Below are 21,980 nucleotides of genomic sequence, written 5' to 3'. Positions count from 1 at the left end.
ATGCATACTAATGTAAACCTAGATTCCCAAGAAGGTCAGATTTTGTTGGGCACTCGTTTCACCAGCCAGTTTGCCCCTGACATTCAGAGAAAGCTGCAAAAACTTTCCATGAACCTGCAAACTCCCACTAACGACCTGTTAGAAACTGTCTTTTCTGTTTTTAACATTAGGTACAAGGCTGAGGATGAGAAAAAGGCAATGAGAGGTAAGCAAAATAACATAGAGCAGGCTCAGCTTATTGCAGTCACTGTTAAAAGCACCTTGTTTCCTTGAGGTCACCCTCATCATGGCTCCAACACTCAAAGGTCTTACTTCAATGTGGGTCAGAGGGTCACTGGAGAAAAGAGTGCCAGAAATCCTTTTGGGATCCACCAGGTCCCTCACCTAGTGCCATCAACATGGGCACTGGGCCAGGAACTGCACTGTTTCTCGACGGGGTGCAGGACAGTTCCTAAAATCCTGTTTGTGGCAAATGAAGAAGACTGAGGGTACCCAAGACCATGTGTGACTCTGCTGAATTCACATCTGAGTATTATAGAGGAGCCTCAGGTGACACTCAACATGGTAGCAATTAAAGTGGAAAGACTCACCAGTTGGGTGCACTTATCATGTCAAACTTGTTCCTGCAGATGCTCCAGAGCTGGCATTGGCACAAACGTCATATACCTGTCAGCCTGTAAGCGACCTCAGGTTCATCTTTAAGAAATCAGCCCCGAAAAGATGTGACATTCCAAAGAATGAACACCCTTACTTTTCCTCTGCCTTCTACCTCCTCTTGTCTCTATAATACTAGCCATTATTCACCCACCTAGCTCATTCTGCAGCCTGTCTTCTTAATGGCAGCCACGGCTGGATATGCAACAATCAGGTCAAGAAATTGCTAGCATGGCCAGCAGCAGCCCACCACCAGCTTTAGCCTCTCCATCTATAACCCTTATCATCTCCAAAGAAGAGTAGTCTAATTATTATCCACTCCTCCTTCCTGCTGTCCTACAGAACCTTGCAAATAGCACCGTCAAAATTTCCCACCCACCTATCCCTGTCTCAGGGACTCTTTATTTTAAGTCAAAATACCTAAGAATGCCATTTTCCCCTTTTGTGTCTACCCTAACAATAACTTATCATCATGCAAGCCTTTTGGGAGCCCAAATCATAGTCCCTGCAACCTGATTTTCTGGATATCTCCCCAGCCCCCAGCAATACACAACCTGATTAAAGACAAATAATTTAGCATAGGGCCTAATATCCCTGTCACAAGAGAAGAACTCCCCGCCTTCATCTCAGTCCAACATCACCAAAGCTAAGCTCTTAAGCTAAGTAATACAACTGACCCCACAAAGGCCAAATGGCCCATGGGAGCAGACTGCTCATCAGACACCCAATTCTGTCAAAGATATCCCAGTGGTACCTGTGGTTCTATCCTTCTCAACACCGCTTGGGAAGTGAAACCGACCCTGTTGTACCATTTTCTTCTATGGCATTTCTGACCCCAATGTCACATGGGACAGACAATGAGGTATCTTATTTCATAGGCATCAAAGTCCCTGCATCTCAGCTTTCATGGCTGCTCATCTAATCCTAAAAAACTAAACAGTACTAGCCCAACAGAAATCCCGCTGTGGGGTCACAGAGATGGGTAGAGGAAAACTAGTGGCTTCTTTTGTTTTTTATGCCTCCCTCAATCTGGATGATGGCATTTTCTTTCTTTATGGCCAGAAAGCTTATCCAACCCCTCCCTCAAGATCAGGAGGCCAGTGCTCACTGCCTACATTATACCTTCCATAATGTATGTTGATGGTAGCCAAAGTGCTGCACGTGTACTCAGTATAATTCTTGAATAATGTCACTTATATGAGATGCCAGAAGTAATAAATTTGCAGAGAAAGAAAGTAAATTTAAAGATTACTAGGGGATGGAGGTAGTAAGGAGGAGTTTTTGCTTGTTGGGTATAGAGATTTGTCAATATATATATATATATATATTTTAAGTTTTAGTTATTGGCATATGACATAATTAGGGAACTTCTTGCAACTTATAGCACAAGCAAGAGGAAATATCCCTAATATATAAGAAGCATCTAAAAATAAAGAAAATAAAGAAAAACCTAACAGCTTGACAAAAAAATGGACAAACTATATGAACAGGATGAGCCAGCAAAATAAATAAAAATGACCATTCAACCTATAAAAACAATCATACCTCACTCATAATGAGAAAAATATAAATTTAAATATACTGAGCTACTATTTCTCACTATCAGAGAGGAAGAAATTGAAACACCTGACAACATACTTTGTTGGTGAAGCTGTGGGAAACAGGCATTCTCATACATTTACTAGACATGCAAAATAGAGGAGAATTTGGAAGTATACGTCAAAATTACATGTGCATTTATTCTTTGTTTAGATATTCCATTTAGAAGGATTCTACTACAAAGGTACACTGGCAAAAAAGTTATAAGACTGATATCCAAGGGTATTTACTGCAGCAGTATTTGCAGTAGCAAAAGATTAAAACCAACCCAAATGTCCATCAATTAAAGGACTAAATACACTACACTACATCTAGACAATGGAATATTATGCAACATAGTAATGAATGAGAAACAAATCTATCCACAATACAGTGTGAACTCCAGGATGTGTTTTTTGTTCTTTCTTTCTTTTTTTGTTTCAGGTGCATGGTCCAGGAATCAAACCCAGGTCTCCTGCATGGAAGGTGAGCATTGTACCACTGAAACACCCATGCACCCCTAAGATAATTTTGTGGTTTTTTTTTTTTTTTTACATGGGCAGGCACCGAGAATCGAACCAAGGTCTCTGGCATTAGGATATGTTTTTAAGTAAAAAACCATGGCACAGATGATAGAAGGTATGGTACCTTCAGTGTGAGAACAGATGAGTACAAAAATGTATCTACACACCCACACATCTATATTTAATTATACGTGGAAAAAGAAAGGAAGCATTAGAAGAATAAATCAAATAAAAAATTTTACCACAGAAGGATTGAGAGGTCAAGGAAGGAAGGAAGTTTTCTCTGAATATGCTTTGTTTCATAGTTTCAATCTGAGATGCATTTACCTTTAAGCTAATGAAGTCTAAACTTCAGGTATTTTTACTTGCATTGATGCCTTCTGAGGATTTAGGAGGGCCTCTTGCAATGTGCTTTCAGAGACAAGTATTTTTGTAAATTTTAAATGTAAAATATTTTTACTTTAATTTCTAAAAAAGTGACACCAAAATTGTGTAAGTGTCAGGCTTCTTCACAAAATCTTACTTGATACATGGTTTTTAACTTTGGAATTATGTAAATGTTTTACATGATCAAAACGAAAAAATAAAAAGCCAAAAATAACAAAATTTCAATTACTATAATTTGATCAACCCTACAAACTTCATACCAGAACATTAAAGATAAGTAACGTCATCTATGTTAACATTGTCAATATAAGAATATAACTGTACTTTCTTCCCCGTTTTCTAAACAGCATCTTTTAATTAATAAACAATCCGGGTTCATTTCCCGGTGCCTGCCCATGCAAAAAAAAAAAAAAAAAAAAAAAATTAATAAGCAACTGAAGAAATTTTCAAAATTTCTTTACTATCTTTCAATTGATACTCCAATTTGATTTTTAAACAAGTCTTACTTCTTCATGATACTAGTTAGGCATGCACTTACAGATAACAAATGGTGATGTAAGGGGAAAAGAATACTGAACTAGATCTCAGAAATTTCAATTCTAGTCCAATGTGTGTCCCTTGAACATATGAGTAATTTTGATTACCTCATTAAACCTCTTAAAACCTTCATTTCCTCACTTGTAAAACTGGGAAGTTACACTAAAAACAATGTGCTTCACTTTATGTGTCATTAATATATCTGATATTATTTCTTTTCTCAATAAGAGACTGATTTTTTTTTTTTTTTTTACCAATTTAGTCAATTCTCAAATACCATGTATGAGGATCTGAAAAATAATTGTGAACTGGGAAAAAAAAATCACCACTGCACATTATAAAAAGATACTCCATTTGTTTCTATAAATAAGGAAATATAATACTAATTGCCGCTTACCTTTGATGGTTCTCTGATGAGAAAGCTGGTCTCTCCGGTGCCCGTGCTCAGGTTCTGCAATTAGCACCAGGGGGAAGATATAATGCTGTTAATAATGATGCAGATGGTGGGGAAGGAACATTTAACTTTCAATAACAAAAACTCTAGGTTTTCTATGCAGATATACTAAACTTGGAACTCAGGGTAGCTATGAAATTGGATGCAAACCTGTGCATGCATACGTGTGTATAAATGTATATACTCATGTGTGCCATTAATGTGTTTGTATGTGTGTATGTGGAAAGAGAGACTGAGAGAGAATGATAATTTTGGAAGTAGCTTTATCAGATTATTTATTAAAAAATTTGTGACTCAAGAAATGGCAAAGAATTATTATGTTACAGAGAAATAATAAAGAGTTGGATCCTTTTAACTTGTGAAATTCAGAACAGGAACAAAAGAAAGGGTAGAATTGGCTATTTATGTATTTCAACATTTGCTTGAAATTACTAAAGTGAATACCTCAGAAGATGCAGCACTATATTCTTAGAATCGGTACTTTAAACCTAGAAAAAAGTCATATTTGCAAATAAACATACAAAACCACTTTGTGATTAAAGCAATACTGATCAATACCTTCCTCAGTTTATGAGGGGATTTCAAATCTTCTTGCTCCATGATAACCAGCATACCACAGAACAAGTTTCTGGGATCACAACCTGTCACTTCTCAGCAGTCCCTAGTGATAGGTAAAGCTTTCTATGTAGAGGTAACAGATAACTCAAAATGACCTACAAGGCAGGCCCAGACTGGGAATTCACTTAAATGGCCCTTGGTAAATCATGACCAGCATTCAGTTATCTCCAGATGATGCTCGATAAATTAGTTTTGGAAAGCAGCACAAAAAGGTATTAAGGACATATTTTAAAAATATTTTAAACATACTGAAAGAGCACTTTGTAAATACATCAAAAGCTCCAAAAGTTACATGGTAGAAAGTACTACAAAGAGACAATAATCTTTCTGTCCTAAAGGAGTATGAAGAAGAAACAATTTTGAACACATATTAACTTTCACACTATTGTATTTGATACAACATACATTAAAAGAAAGTATCTATGGTATTAAAGTTATACTGAAACAGGTGGGAAGAATTCTAGGAAAAATGAGTGAATATGAGTTAATACATGCTCAGAACCCTATTGATTTCTATGTATGGACCTTGAATAAATTCCTTAAACAGATCCAAATACATCAGCTATCAAAAAAGTTAATGAATATTTTGATCATTCAATTCTAAATCAGTGCCTCTGATAATAAATTATGCATGTGCCTTTCTTCTTTTAATGCAATAAAAATTAAAGATTCATTTTATATAGACTCCTCATAATATAATTTTTTAAAATTATCTTAGAGAAAGGTCAGTTGTTTTCCTTATAGGAGGGTACAAGAAAATCATCTATGAAATTTTCCAAAAGCAACCAGGCTAAGCACTTACAATCTCTCATTTTAGAAAAAATGAGTTTGTTCTGACTTTCTAATAAAAAACTGGGTTACATCTTCAGATTGCAAAATGTAAAATAAAATAACTTTCCTTCATATGTTTTCTGAGCACTTAATTGTCTTATTTCTCAACCACCTCAGGCTTAGGTAACAGGAGAATCTATACTATTCTCAATTCTGTATTTCCTTCTAAACATCTTCCATGGCCATGGCTTTTGTATTCTAGGTTGCCTTCTTCCCTGATCCCAATCATTATGGAATGGAAGGAAAAATACAAGATGGAATGAAGTGAATGAATGACACAAGCTTCCACTTGCAAGAAGATGACGCAGTATTCAAAGGTTCTAACTGGATCATCATAGCAGCTGAATAACTATCGTGAATATTCTGGACTTCCAAAGCAATGATTTAAAGATTGAAATTCAGAGAAAAAGATACCTCCAGATGGGGTTCTTAAAACAATATTTTTAGAAATCATTGTAAAGTGCTTAAGAGAGAAAGCTCTAGAATCAAATCATCTAGGTTCAAATCTCAGCTCCAACATTTAGCAGACAAATCTAACAATAAACAAATCCATCAGAGTCCCACTTAATAGACACCTCATAACTTTTTCTTCTGAATAACAAAAAACTAATTACATTGATGAAGTCATGTGACTTTTATTATTTACACATTTAATATGGTGAGGTACATCAATAGATTTTCAAATAATGAACAGGCCTTATATCTCTGGAATAAACCTCACTCGGTCATGGTGTATTATTATTTTTATAAATTATTGAATTATATTTGCTGATATTTTGCTCAGGATTCTGTGTCTATATTCATGAGGAATATTGACCTGTAGTTTTCTTGTTTTGTGTGGTCTTTGTCTAGTTAGGAGATCAGAGTAAAGTAATCCTCAATAAACGAATTGAGAAGTGTTCATTTTTGTATTTTCTGGAGGAGATTGTGTAAAACATATTAATTCTTCTTTAAATATTTGGTAGAATTCTACAGTGAAACCATTTGACCCTGGAGATTTTTTTTCGGGGGGATTTTAAAATTACATATTCGAGTTACTTCTTAATGTAGGACTACTCAAATTGTCTAATTTCTATTGGATGAATTGTGGTAGTTTGTGCTTTTGAGAAAGCAGTTTCATTTCATCTAAGTTGTCAAATATGTGTGTAGAGTTGTTTGTAGTCCCCCTTTAGTATCCATTTGATTGATATATATTATATACCATCATTTGTGACAAGCCCTGTTTCATTCTTGATATTAGTTTTTGTGCCTTCTTTTTTGTTTTTGTTCAGACTAGCTAGAAGTTTGTCAATTTTATTGATCTTTTCAAAGAACGAGCTTTTAGTTTAAGTGATCTTGTCTAATGTTTCCCTGTTTTTAACTTCTTTGATTTCTGCTATTATCTTTATATTTCCTTCCTTCTGCTTGCTTTGGGTTTATTTTGCTCTAGTTTCTTGAGGTGAGAGCTTATTACTCATTTCAGACTTTTCCTCTTTATTAATATAGGCAATAAGTGCTACAAGTTCCCCTCTCAGCATTACTTATGGCCTCAAATTTTGATAAGTAACATTTTAAATTTTCATTCAGTTCAATGAACTATTATTATTATTTATTTTATGACTTCTTTCCTGACCAATGGATTACTTAGAAGTATGCTGTTTAGTTTCCAATTGTTGGAAATTTTATTGGTACCTTCCTATGATCAATTTCTAGTTTTATTCCACTGTGGTTGGAGAACATGCTCCACACTCTCTTCAATTTTTGAAGTTTGTTTTATGGTCCATGATATGGTCTATCTTAATATATGTTCTCTGAAAATGAACACGCATTTTGCTTTTGCTGAGTATTCTATAAATGTCTATTACATCCTGTTGGTCAATTGTATTGTTGAGTTCTTCTACATTTTTTCTGATGTTTATCTAGTTGTCCTAACTATCGTTAAGAAAGAGGTTTCAAAGTCTCCGATTTTAATTGTAGATTAATCTACAACTTCTTTCATTCTATCAGCTTCTTTTAATGGTGCATACACCTTTAGGAATCCCACAATCTTCTTGATGGACTGATCTTTTTTTAAATTCTGTAATGTTTTTCTCTATTCCTGGTCATTTTCCTTTTTTTTATGTATACTTTATATGATATTAATATAGCCATACGTGCTCTCTTTTTGAATACTGTTTGCATTGTATATCTTCCTCATCTAGTTATTTTGTTTCTATCCACTCCAAAGGCATGTTTTAATTGGTGTGTTTATACTTTTTACATTTAACATCATTTTTTATATATTAGGGATTAAATCTACCATGTTATTTTTCATTTCTTTTTGTTCCCTTTGCCTTTTGTCTCCACATTTTATTTTTTCCAACTTTCTGTGAGCTACTTGAACATTTCTACAATTTCATTTGAATTGTATATACAGAGATTTTGAGTGTATTTCACTTTTTGTGGTTGATCTTGATATTAGATTATATATACATATAATCAGAGTTTATGGGTTGCAGTAGTTAGGTTCAGGTGTCAACATGGCCTGGTGATGGTGCCCAGTTGTTCTGTTGCTGTGGACTTAAATAATCAGCACGTGAAATTCATCTTTGTCTGATTGCATCTGAGTTCAGCTAAGGGGATGAACAATAAGTGATGTTTAATTTAATTAGCTGGAGGGTTAAAAGAGAGAGGTCATTAAAGAGCTCAGGAGTTCAGCACAGTCCAACACAACTCAGATCAGAGCTCAGAGCCGACACAGACCCAGACAGTTGGAGATACAGAAGAAATCAAGCACAAAGAGCCATTTGATCCCAGAAGCTGGGAGAGAAATCCAGCAGATGTTATCATGTGTCTTCTCATGTGACAGAGAAAGTGAGAGTAAAGCCAGCTACCTTTCTTCCAAAGAACTGTAAATTGGTGACTAAATAAATCCCCTTTATAAAAGTCAGTCCATTTCTGGTGTATTGCATTCTGGCACCTCAGTAAAATAAAACATGGGTGTACATATTTTCCAGTCAACTGAAGGAGAAAAATCTCACTTCCGTTCCCATATAAACCTTCCTGGTTTATAATATGTATTGGTTAGGGTTTTCTGGAGTAACAGAATCAACAGGAAATATCCATAAATAGAAAATTTATAAAAGTGTCTCATGTAACTGTTAGAACATAGAGTCCAAAAATCCATACAGCAGGCTGTGAAGCTGACGAACCCAATGGAGGGTCTGGATGAACTCCACAGGAGAGACTCACCAGCCAAAGTAGGAAGAGGAGAGAGCCTGCCTCTTCTGAATTCTCCTTAAAAGGCTTCCAGTGATTAGATTAAGCATCACTCATTGCAGAAGACACTCCTTTGGCTGATTACAAATGGAATCAGCTGTGGATGCAGCCAATGTGCTCATGATTTAATTGTATGAAATGTCCTCATAGCAACAGACAGGACAGCACTTCTCCAAACAGAAAAACAGGTACCACCACTCAGCCAAGCTGACACGTGAACCTGAACATGACATAATATATTTGTCTTAATTGTTTCTCTATACATTGACTGCCGCATGAAGAAGTTTTAAACTGTTTGCTTCAATCATCAAACATAATTTAGAAAACTCAAGGGAAGAAAAATATATTCACCTATATTTTTACTCATTTCATTGTTATTTCTTCCTTCCTGATGTTATAACAAACCTTCACTTATCATTTTCTTTCTGTTAGAGAACTTCTTTAGCCAATATTTTAGAGTAGGTATGCTCTAAAAGTAGGTAAAGTTTTTTTTACCAGCATAACTACTGGTATCTGAGAATGTTTTAATTTCTCCTTCATTCCTGAAGGATATTTTCATCGTATATGCAATTCTGGATTGACAGTTCTTTGGGCACTTGAAAAATTCTATGCTCCTTCCTTCTGGCCTCCATGCTTTCTGATTAGAAATCTGATGTCATTCTAGTTACTCTCCCTCTGTAGTTAAAATATTTTACCTTCGTCATTGTTTTCAAGATTTTTTTCCTTTAGTTTTCAGAACTAGTTTTAGTTTGGTTATGATGTGTCTTGGAGTAAACTTCTTTAGGTTTATCCTGTTTATGTCTCCCTCAGTTTCTTGAATATGTACGTTTATGTCTTTTGAGAAATTGGGATAATTCTAGCTATTATTTCTTCAAATACTTTTTCAGCTTCACATTTTTTTCTCATCTCCTTCTAGGACTCTGACAAGGCAAATAGCATATCTTTTGTTATTGCCCCACAGGCATCTAAAATTCTATTCATATTTTTTTCAGTCTGTTTTCCTCAGTTGTTTTGAATAGCTAATTCTTCTCTTCTATTTTCATATTGAGTTATTCTTTCCTTTATCCCTTCCACTCTGCTGTTGAGCCTGACTTTTTAGCTTTAATTATTTGTTTTTTCAGTTCTAATATTTCCATTTCATTTTTCCTAAATATTTCCATTTCATTTTTGCTGAAATTTTCTAACTCATTGCTGATCCAGAGACAGATACCTTGACTTAAGGAAAGGCTGATGTTTCTCACAGAGGAAGGCACATGATTGATATCTGTTGGTCCTTGTTCTCAGTTCCATAGCTTCCAGCTTCTGATGCCAGCGTACGCCTTTAAGCATCTGTGGGCCTTTACTTAGCTCTGCTGGGACACAACTCTGTGTTCTGGCTTGCTTAGCATCTCATGGAAAAGCACCTGCAGATGTCTACCGAGCTCTGCATTTCCAAATGTCTGTGTCTCTGTTGGCTCTGAAGCAACTGCTCTCCAAGAATCTGTATCTGAGGTATCTCCAAAATGTTTCTCTTTTTAAGAGACTCTAATAAATAAATCAAGACCATTTTGAATGGGTGGAGTCAAATCTCCATCTAATCAAGATCACACCCAGAATTGGGTGTGTCACATTTCCAAGGAGCAATCTAATCCAAGATTTCCACCCTACAATATTGAATCAGGATTAAAGGTCATAGCCTTTCTGAGGTACACAACACTTTCAAACCAGCACATGTGGCCATGATATCTTTCTGGAATGTGTGGCTACAGTAGAACAGTTATTAACTGAAAGTTTTCTATATTCTCAGGTTGCCCCTTTGCTGGTCAAAAAGCTAGAGAGAGTAGATTTTTCTTTGGGCTGTATTTGCCTGTGTCAATTGGTATTTCTGGGTTACTGGCTTCTCCAGTACCCAGTATGTAATATATGAGGCAAAATAAAAGCAAAATAAAAAAGCCATAGGAAACTAGCTATAATGTCTTTTTCTTCAGTCCTGAGGACCCTAGCCAGTCTCTCTCTGCCTTCTTCTCTCAAGAAGAAGGTATTACAGTGCTATCTTACTAGGGTTGAATCCTACCTGTTACTTGTTACCTTCCTATAAAAGCAAAACTAAAATTAAAACAAAAAAATCTACTAAAACTGATGAGATGGGATATACCTGAAGTAACATGCATTCTTGAACTGTACAAAGGGGCAAGAAATTAAATGGTTTTTCTCTTTTAGACGTTTAAATCTGGAATTTATATAAAAATGAAAGATGAACATAGAAGCATAGACTATGAACTGAAATTGACATAACTTGAGTTAGACATATAAAGATCAGTAACGAGAAAATTATGTTAATATGAACAAAATAAAAATGAGAATAAACTTATTATCATTTAAATTGGATCAACTCAATCTCATAAGAACAACCTTTCTTCAGTTCTGCTCCAAAGACACAAATACTTTCATTTTTCTTGTCCTTTATTCTCCAGATATTTTCTTAATTCTCTTACTCATTTAATAAATATGTTGGCACATGTTCTCTGTGCCACTTCAGTTTTAGTGACTCTGCTTTATAACAGTGGTTCTCAAACATTAGTGGCAATAAGAATCACTTGGGACCCTTTTTCAAAATCACAGCTTCTTAGTCTCATTCTCAATGATTCTGATTAGTAGTCTAAGGTTAGGCCCAAGAGCCTGCATCTTTAAGAAATGTTTCACTTAATTTTTACTTGGTTGTTCTGCACAAACTACATTGTAAAAATTACTGGATTAGGTGATTTCCATAGTCTATTCCAGTTCTGATATTCTACTGTTTTTCTCAGCATTTTGGTCATGTGGTCTTAAACTAATCCTAGAATTGTGGGAAACTAATCATTGTATCCTTCAAGCTTTATCTAGCCAACTAGCACACAGCTAAGCTATTCTAGCAGTAAGCACTTACCAGAGTGGGAATTTTAGTCATTCCTAGAAATTTTCCCAGATAATTTATCACTTTTTGAAGACCTTATTTATACCTTGGCTAATGGAATACATAGACATCTACCTTTAAGAGACCTGTTCTGGATTGAGTAGCACCTACCAGGGAGATTATTTTATCTGACAATACCATTAGAATGCTTATACTCTGCATAGAAGTAATTTAATGTCTAAGTTTGTTTTTGAAAGTTTATATAAATAAAATAAGGCCGTTGGCTAAAATAATTCTGTTTTACAAAGTATGTAACTTAATTCCACTGGAGTCATGTAAACCAACCCCAGCACAGTCGCTGATAAGCACTAACTGCATATTATTAATTGTAACATAAAAAGAAGCTATATATTATACTGCATTATACTTCTGCAAAACATTAAACTAAATGTTTAAAGGTAAACATTAAAGATAAATAATATTATCTTCAATATCAAAGCTGAGAATATCTGAGTTTATTTCACAGAGAACCTCAAAACAAATCCAAACTGATGTCCACTTATTATTGTGTCTAAAAGATCCAACATTAAATCTACATGAAGCAAGGATTTTGCTTTACTGACTAAAAAAATGAAGGTTAGAGGACAAAATAGGTTGAATGTAAACATCTGGAGTACAAAGACTATGCATCCATAAGAAGTATATTTCCAATCTTGCCTCGATTTTTTTGTTCTGATTTATGAGGAAGATATTGCGTATATATATTTATTTAACTTACCTCACTTACTTGGAATTCGGAGTCTTCTTCTCTAGTGGCATTTATTGCTAAATGAAATAAGAAAGGGAAAGCTATGTTAAATTAGCCAACTGATAAGCATATGTTCAAAAGTCTGTGCGAAGAGTAAAAAAGGAATAATCAAAGAGAAAAAAATTAAAAAAAAAAGACACTGGATCTTCCTGGAATTAAGTTGTTCAAAATTCCCTCCCAAAGAAGTCACCATGAAAAACTGTCTATAATCTAGGTGTAAAGCATCAAATACTGTACATGAGATATAATCTTGTCCATTAGAAACAAACTTAACTCTGACCAATACAGTTATTAATTCATAGTAACAAAACCTCTAAGAAGGAAACCTCCCCTAGGGATGCTTATGGGGATCTCTTAGTTTTCAGTGTGAGATTTACTATTTCCTCCCCATGTTTCCCTGAAATTGAATAATACTGGCTGCAAGTAAAGTACTAACATAGCACTATCAGGTCCTAAACATGGCAAATCACTTTCCTGCCATACCGATAACTTAGTGATGATTATGTGTTTAGTTATTTGGACTGAAACAGATGTTCAAACAAGTTTCTGACACTAAAAAATGCCAAATATAGAATTCAGTTTCTTATTCTCTAGCGACTCCCATTTTGAAAAACAGAAATATTTCTCAAGTAGAAATTTTCTATATAAAAATAATTTTGGAGAAAATATCACATTGGGAATGGGAATAAAACATAGTTACCATATTAAGGATCATTTATCAAACTATCCTTCTAGCAGGTGTTAGTATATATTCTGAAAAATATAGAAAACATAAATCTATCACTTGTTTAACTTATGCAAAATACATGTCACAAACAATATTAAGCAAATGTTAAATAAAGTTAATTGTACATAATTTTAACAGAGCAAATTATCCTCATAGACTATGCAAATCACTCCATAATTCTCCCTAATCATTAAATCCATTGCATGGATGAAACTATACTTAACACAAAATCAACTAGTATAAGTCAGCTGGGGGATAAGGTTCTAGATTTTTCAATAGGGAAGCCATTTTCTTTCTATTTGTTCATTTGTTAAAGCAAGATTAATGTGAAATAAATACTGTAAGAAAGATTTAGTTTTTGAAAAGTATGTTATTTTAAAAATGCAAATGAATGGTTCATAGCTTTGATAACAACAGACAAGAATCATTCTTGATATTGGCTTTAGCAAAACTCTTTAACATTTACTAAAAAGAGCCTACCTCTCTAGCCTCATTTTCTTACTCTCTTAAGACCACCTCACTAGTTTTCTTTGAGTACATTACACCTTTTCTTTCAGCTTCATGCTACTTTTCACTGTCACCTATTTGCACATATTTTTCCCTCTGCAAAAAATGCTCTTTCTTTTCTCCCTTTACCTGAGTAACTACTTATATCCTTCAGATTGCATCTTGAAAGTCACTTTATCCTCAGGAAAGCTTTCTCTCACCTACATACTTAGTTCAAGTAATCTTATATATCTTTACTTCATGTCCCTTGTCAGAGTTTTGATTTTTCATGAATAAGAGTGCTTTTTTCCTACATATATATATATATATTTAATGCAATTTTGAGATATATTCATGCACCATACAATCCATCCAAAGTATACAATTAGTGCCTCACAGTATCATCACATAGTTGTGCATTCATCACCACAATCAATTCCAGAACATTTCATTACTTCAAAAAAAAAAAAATTAAAAAGAAAACCCCAAACATCCCACACCTCTTATCTCCCCATTAGTGTGGTACATTTATTCCTGCTGATGACGGACTATAAAAATAATACTTTTAACTGAAGTCCATAGTTACAATAATGCATTTTTCCAATACACCACTCTATTACTAACTCCTTGTAATAGTTTTATATATTTGTCCAAGTTCATGAAAGAACTTTTTATATTTGTACTGTTAATCAGTCAACATACACAACAAAATTCACTGTTACACAGTTCCATGCTTTAATGTCTAGCTTTCCTTCTGGTGACATACATGACTCTAAGCTTCGCCTTTCATCCACACACACACACACAATTCAGCACAGTTAATTGTACTTAAAGTAATGTGCTACCATCACCTCTATCCATTTCTAAACATTTAAATCCAACCCAAGGGCAGCAATAGTGGCTCAGTAGCAGAGTTCTTGCCTGCCATGCCGGAGACCCAGGTTTGATTCCCAGTGCCTGCTCATGCAAAAAATAAATAAATCCAACCCAACGAAACATTCTGCACATATTAAGCAACATTCCCCATTCTCTAGGCTAATTCTATCTCCTGGTAACATATATTCTAGTTTTTATGTCAATGAGTTTATATATTAAAATTAAGTCATATCAGTGAGATCACACGATGTTTGTTCTTTTGTGTCTAAATTATTTCATAAACATAATGTCTTCAGGATTCATCCATTTTGTTGCATGCTTCAGGACTTCATTCCTTCTTACTGCTGAATAACAGTCCACCGTAAGTGTATACCACATTTTTTTTTTATCCATTCATCATTTTATGGAGAGTCGGGTTGTTTCTATCTTTTGGCCATTGTGAATAAGGCTGCTATGAAAACTTGGTGTGCAAATGTCTGTTCATGTCCCTGCTTTCAGTTCTGGGTATATATGGAGTGGTGGGATTGCCAGATCATAAGGTAACTCTCTACTTAGCTTTCTGAGGAACTGTCATACTGTCTTCCACGGCAGCTGTACAATTTTACATTCCTATAAGCAATGACTAAGAATTCCTATTTCTCCACATCCTCTCCAACACTTGTAGTTTTCTGCTTGCTAATAGTGACAATTCTAGTAGGTATGAAATGATATCTCATTGAGGGTTTAATAGTCATTGAAGCTGAGCATCTTTTCTGGTGCTTTGGAGCCATCTGCATTTCCTCTTTGGAAAAATGTCTATTCTTTTTTTCATCCATTTTTTAATTGGGTTGTTAGTTTTTTTATTGTGAGTTGTAGGATTTCTTTATGTATTCTGGATATCAAATCCTTATCAGATATGGGGTTTCCAAATATTTTTTCCCATTGTGTTGGTTGCCTTTTTACCCTTTTGAAAAAGTCCTTTGAAACATACAAGTATTCAGTTTTTAGGAGATCCCATTTATCTATTTTTTCTTTCATTGCTTGTGCTTTGGATGTAACATTTAAAAACCTACTGCCTATCACTAGATTCTAAGGATATTTCCGTACATTTTCTTCCAGGAGTTTTAAAATACTGGTTCTTAAATTTAGGTCTCTAATCCATTTTCAACTAATTTTTGTATCAGTTATGAGATAGGGGTCCTTTTTCGTTGCTTTGGAAATGGATATCCCTTTCTCCCAGCACCATTTATTTAAAAGACTGTTCTGTCTCAGCTGAATGGACTTGGGAAAATTGTCAAATATCAATTAACCAAAGATCTGAGGGTCTATTTCTGAACTCTCAATTCAATTCCATTGATCAGTATGTCTTTATGCCAGTACCATGCTATTTTGACCACTGTAGCTTTGTAATATGCTTTAAAGTCAGGAAGCATGAGTCCATTTCCCACTTTGCTCTTACTTTGAAAGATATTTTTTGGTTATTCAAGGTCTCTTACCCTTCCAAATAAATTTGATAATTATCTTTTCCATTTCTGCAAAGTACATTGTTGGTATTTTGATTGGGATTGCATTGATTATGCAGATCAATTTGAGTAAACTTGACATCTTAATGATATTCAGCCTTTCAATCCATGAACACAAATGCCCATCCATTTGTTTAGGTCTTTTTTGATTTCTTTAAGTAATGTTTGCAGTTTTCTGAATATAGGTCCTTTACATCCTCAGTTATATATATTCCTAGATATTTGATTCTTTTAATTGCAACTGTAAATGGAATTTTTGTTTTTCTGGATTACCTCCTTGGATTGCTCATTACTAATGTATGGAGATAAACTGACTTCTGTATGTCGATCTTGTATCGTGCCACTTTGCTGAACTCATTTATTAGCTCTAACAGATTTATTGTAGTTTTTCAGGGCTTTCTAAATATAGGACCATATTGTCTGCAATCTGAAAGTTTTACTTCGTTTCCAATCTGGATGACTTTGATTTCTTTTTCCTACCTAATTGTTCTAGCTAGAACTTCTAGCACAATGTTGAATAACAGTGGGCATCTTTGTCTTGTTCCCAATCTCAGAGGGAAAGCTTTCAGTCTCTCACCATACAGCAAGATGTTAATTATGGGTTTTACACATATGCCCTTTATTGTGTTGAGGAAATTTCCTTCTATTCATACAATTTGAAACTTTTTTATCAGGAAGGGATGCTGAATTTTGTTAAATGTCTTTTCTGCATCAATGGAGATGATCATGTGGTTCTTCCCTTTTGATTTGTTAAGGTGCTGTATTACAGTAATTGTAATATACAATTACAATAATTGATTTTCGTGCAATAAAATACACTTGTCATGGTGTATAATTCTTTTAATGTGCTGTCAGATTTGATTTGCAAGTATTTTGTTGAGGTTTTTTTTGCTTCTATATTCACTAGAGAAATTGGTCTGTAATTTTCTTTTCTTGTAATATCTTCATCAGGCTTTGATATTAGAGGGATGTTGGCTTCATAGGACGAGTTAGACAGTGTTCCCTCTTCTTCAATTGTTTGGAAGATTTTCAGCAGAAGTGGTATTAATTCTTCTGGAAATGTGTGGAAAAATTCACCTGTGAAGCCATCTTGTTCTGGGCTTTTCTTTGTAGGGAGGGTTTTGATGACTGATTCAAACTCTTCACTTGTGGCTGGTTTGTTGAAGTCATTTATTTCTTCTCAATCAGTATAGGTTGTTCATGTATTTGGCCATTTCACCTAAGTTGTATAGTTTGTTGGCATAGAATTGTTCATAGTAACTTCTTATGATCTTTTTTTATTTCTTTGGGGTCTGTAGAAATAATGCCCCTCTCATTTCTAATTTTAATTGTTTGCATCTTCTCTCTTTTTGTCTTTGTCATTCAAGCTAAAGCTTAGTCAATTTTATTGATCTTCTTAAAGAACCAACTTTTGGTTTTATTGATTCACTCTATTGTTTGTTGTTTTTGTTCTCAGTTTCATTTATTTCCTATCTGATACTTCTGCTTGCTTTGGGATTGATCTTTGTCCTTTTTCTAATTTCTCCATATATCCAGTTAGGATTGATTTTACTTTCTCTTCCTTTGTAAGCTAGATGTTTAGGGCTATAAATTTCCTTCTCAGCACTCTCTTCACTGCATTCCAGAAGTTTTGTTATGTTGTATTCTCATTTTGTCTTGAGATAGTTACTGATTTCCTTTGCAATTTATTCTTTGAACCAACGGCTGTTTAAGAGCATGCTGTTTAACCTTCATATATTTGTGAATTTTCCAGTTTTCCAGCTGTATAGATTCCCTGCTTCATTTCATTATGATCAGAGAAAGTGCCTTTCATAATTTCAGGATTTTTGTGTTTATTAAGACCTGTTTTGTGCCCCAGCATGTGGTCTATCCTGGATAATGTTCCATAAGCACTTGAGAAAAATGTATATCCTGCTGTGTTGGGGTGCAAGGCTCTACATATGTTTGTTAGGTCTAGTTCATTTATGTTATTCAGGTTGTTTCCTTATTGGTCCTCTTTTTATATGTTCTATCTACTGCAGTGTGTTGAAATCTGGCACTATTATTGTAGAGATGTCTATTCTCCCTTCGGTTTTGCCAGTGTTTGCCTCATGTTCTTTGGAGTACCTTGATTAGGTGCATATATATTTATAATTGTTATATCCTTTTGGTGAATTGCCCCTTTTATTAATATATTCTGTCCTTTGTCTTTTATGACATTTTTACATTTAATGTTTATTTTGCCTGATATTAGTATAGCTACCCCAGCTTTTGTTGTTGTTACTTGTATAGAACATAGTTTTCTGTCCTTTCATTTTTAAGCTATTTGTATCCTTGGGTCTGAAATGAGTCTCTAATATATAGCAGATAGAAGGATTATTATTTTTTATCCATTCTGCCAAACTGTCTTTTCATTGGGGAGTTTCATCCATAAATACTTAATGTTATTAGTGTAAAAGCAGTACTTAAACCATTTTATCCTTTGGCTTTTATTTCTCAGATCTATTTTTTCTCTTTTTATCCTTTTAATTACTCTTATTCATGGTTTGCATTTCTATACTCTCCTTCAAGCCTCTTTTTCTTGTCTTTAACTTCCTTTAGTTATTTCTTGTAGGGCAGGTATCTTGGTAACAAACTCTCTTAGCTTCTGTGTATTTGTGAATATTTGAAACTCTCCCTCATTTTTGAAGTACTGCTTACTGGATAAGGCAATTTTTGTCTTACAATATCATGAATATATAATACCATTGCCTTCTTACTTCCATGGTTTCTGATAAGTTGGAATATAGTATTATTCAGCTTTGCTTGAATGTGGTGAATCACTTTTCTCTTTCTGCTTTCAAAATTATCTTTCTCTTTAGCATGTGACAGTCTCATTAGTATGTGCTCTGGAGTGCATCTATTTGGATTTATTCTGTTTGAAGTTTGCTGGACTTCTTGGATTTTCATATTTATGTCTTTATAAGGGTTGGGAAATTTTTAGCCATCATTTCCCCAAGTATTCTTCCTGGCCCTTTTCCCTTCTCTTCTTCTTCTGGAACATGCAAGATGTGTATGTTTGTGCACTTCACGTTGTCAACCATCTCCCTGATACCCTGCTCAAATGTTTCCATATTTTCTCAATTTGTTCTTTTGTCTGTTTGAATTCAGTTACTATCTCTAGCTTTCTTCTGCTTCTTCAAATCTGTTGTTGTGTCTCTAGCATATTTTTAATTTCATCATAGTGTCTTTTATTTCTGTAAGATGCTATTTTCCTATGTTTCAAATTATTCTTTATGCTCACCTAGTGTCATCTTAACATCCTTTAGCTCTTTAGCCATCTCAGTGAATTTTTTTATGAGATTTGTTTGAACATCTTTGATTAGTTGTTCCAAATTCTGTGGCTCCTCCAACATTTTAGTTTGTTCCTTTCACTGAGCCATATCTTACTGTGCTTTATATGTCTTGTGATTTTTTGCTGCTATCTGGCCATCTGATTATCTTGATGGATTTATACTGAAGGTTGGTTTTCCTCTCTTGTCTAAAACTCTGTCATTACTTGGATTTGTATTAAGGCACTTCTTTGACAGTTGGATTGTCAGCATTTCCCAGCCAAAACAAGACCAGCATCTGGGTGGGAGGCATCGAACAGATCCAATGGGGCCTGAGATCGGGTCTGAAAAGACTTCAATAAAACCCTCAAGACCTTTTTTCTTCTGAGCTTTCTTTCCTGCCTAGCAAATGGCACTCTTCAGCTATCTATTTCCCTGCAATGTCCCATCTGAAGTTATTGAAACAGTGGTGGTGGGTAGCATCTGGCCGGAGGAACTGAATCTGCAGGGGTCCTCTGTTCTCACTTTGCCGGCCAGTATTTGGCCCATATTGGGCTGTGTCCTCTCTGTATTAGGACTCCAATAGTCTTTCCAGTACACAGCCACCCCCCAGGCAAAGATCAGGATGCCCATCCCTGCTTCCCTCCAGAGTGGGAAAAGGGTGCTGGAGCCATGGAGGGAATTACAGTCTCTGACCATGTTTTCTCATTCTCTTCATCCCAGACTTTTTTGGGCATTGTACTGAACTCCCCTGTTTTTTGGATCCCTAAACAGTTGATTCAGAGAGTTTCTGCCTGGTATTCACCATGTTTGGGATAGAAGTAGGTTCTGTTGTTTCCTCCCTAATCTCCATTTTGGAAACTACTCCTTGGCACCCTTTTGTATTCAGCACTCCTTGGCAGCTTGTGTTTTGCCCTGGGACTCTGTAGACTTGGGTCCCTGTTTCTGGACATGCATGGAGATCTAACTCACTGCTGTGAGTGTTTTATGGTCCAGGTCTCCAGTGGGAGGTAGGAGATCTGGCTGCTGCCTCTGTATTCTTCCCAAGCTGTGTGAGTCTAAGTGAGGGGGACGGAAGAAGACTGGCCAGTTCAGGATGGAAGTTTCCTACCTGATATTTGTCTCTTTCTTTGATTCAGCATTCTTAGCATCATTCTCTAGTCTCTGCCTTCCTCCAGAGTTCTAAAGAAGTGAGATTTGTACTTTTTTCATTGAATCTCTGGAGTGGCTTTTTCAGGGGATATCTCGGGTTGCCATACTGATGATGTCACCCTAGGTGTGCTTTTTGATTAGTAATTTTTTTCTTTTCTCCCAGTGCCCTTTCTCTTGAAAGAGTCTGACTTTGCTCTTTTGGCACAATACCTGGAAAATCAAAACTGCTTGATTAATATTTACTGAGTATACGAATGAGCAGGCCAATGAGGGAATAGAGTTCTACCATTGTTGCTGCTACTGCTATGCCAACTTATGCTGAGAATGTGCCATGTACATGTACTTTCATGTAATGAAAGTTAGTTGTGTGCCCTTTGGCAAATTATCCTTTCCAGGAGTCAAGTTTTTAGTATGTAAGGTGAGGGAGTTGAACTACAGCAGGATTCTCAAATTCAGATGTTCAAAGGGGCCATGAATACAAGGGAAGTACAAATGTATACATTGATTGTGTGTCCAGAGAAGGGTGAGACATGATAGCAGTTACTCAGCTCTCAGTGACCATCGCCAAGCAAGAAAATGGGCCCAGCCTCAAAATAGCTCCTTATTTTTCAAGATAAGCTAAAAATATTTTCTGTTTATTGTTTTTAATGTGAAATAATCCAATTTTTAAATGCAACTTATTTTTAAAAAAATGCCAAGAAGGCCCAATCAGATATCTTTGTGCTAGGTTCAGCTGACAAGCAATTAGTTTGTAACCACGGAACAAAAAGTTTCCTAAGGTTTCAACCAGCTCTGACTCTGTGATTTACTCCTTAATAATCAGTGAGCTTACTACTCTGGCTTTGATGTGGATGTTTTGATAGCCAACATTTCTAAAAGTCCCAAAGAACAGGTAGCTCTTGATGTCACTTTTCTGAGGTCCCCGAGACAATGTCCATGTTCTTGTCTGTCAAGGCATTTGAGCTCTTAACAAAAGTGTCACTTAAGGGAATGCCCCCTAATTTACATAGAAAGAGATCTCAACCCTCTCTGATGTAAAGAGGAACTGATTCTTGCTTAAGGTAAAATGAATTAAGCTAATTAGGCCTCCAAATAAGAAAATTTGTTTTTTTATCTCTTCATAACCTACTCAAAAAAAAGGAGATGTGGATTTTCCATTACTCCTACATTATTCCCTAGCCAAGCTACTCCAAATAACTAAGCTTTGAATGACTGCAATGAGTTTTACTAAAGAAAGAGGAGGGAAGATTATGACAATAAGAACTCACAAAACTTCATGTCATAGAATGCAAACAGCCAACTGAGTAGAAACATAGTTTAAAAAACATTTTTCCAATTAGTACAAAACCCTCTGTGTTAACTGGCTTTAAATTAGTGAGCATCACAACAACAACTCTAAAGGGAAAAGATACCCTAACTCAGTCCTTGCTGTGTTTATATTTATCAG

At 35.1% G+C, this 21,980-nt stretch overlaps 1 protein-coding gene across 4 annotated transcripts in view; it reads right to left on the bottom strand.

Moving 5' to 3' along the window:
* Positions 1-21,980, bottom strand: part of ANO5 (anoctamin 5) — a 119,519-nt gene that overhangs the window by 84,108 nt on the left and 13,431 nt on the right. For 2 of the 4 annotated variants that reach the window (XM_077114230.1, XM_077114232.1), the window contains exons 2-3: positions 12,471-12,517; positions 4,078-4,131 (exon numbers count right to left, since the gene is read on the bottom strand). In XM_077114230.1, coding sequence (XP_076970345.1) covers positions 4,078-4,131; positions 12,471-12,517 — 101 coding nt within the window. The remainder of the gene's footprint in view (positions 1-4,077; positions 4,132-12,470; positions 12,518-21,980) is intronic. The other 2 variants (XM_077114231.1, XM_077114233.1) reach the window with 1 other exon arrangement.

Source organism: Tamandua tetradactyla, chromosome 8, assembly GCF_023851605.1.
Source record: "Tamandua tetradactyla isolate mTamTet1 chromosome 8, mTamTet1.pri, whole genome shotgun sequence".
In the NCBI taxonomy this organism is placed as follows: domain Eukaryota; kingdom Metazoa; phylum Chordata; class Mammalia; order Pilosa; family Myrmecophagidae; genus Tamandua; species Tamandua tetradactyla.
Note: the sequence above shows the minus strand (reverse complement) of the source record. Positions and strands in the feature narration are given on the sequence as shown.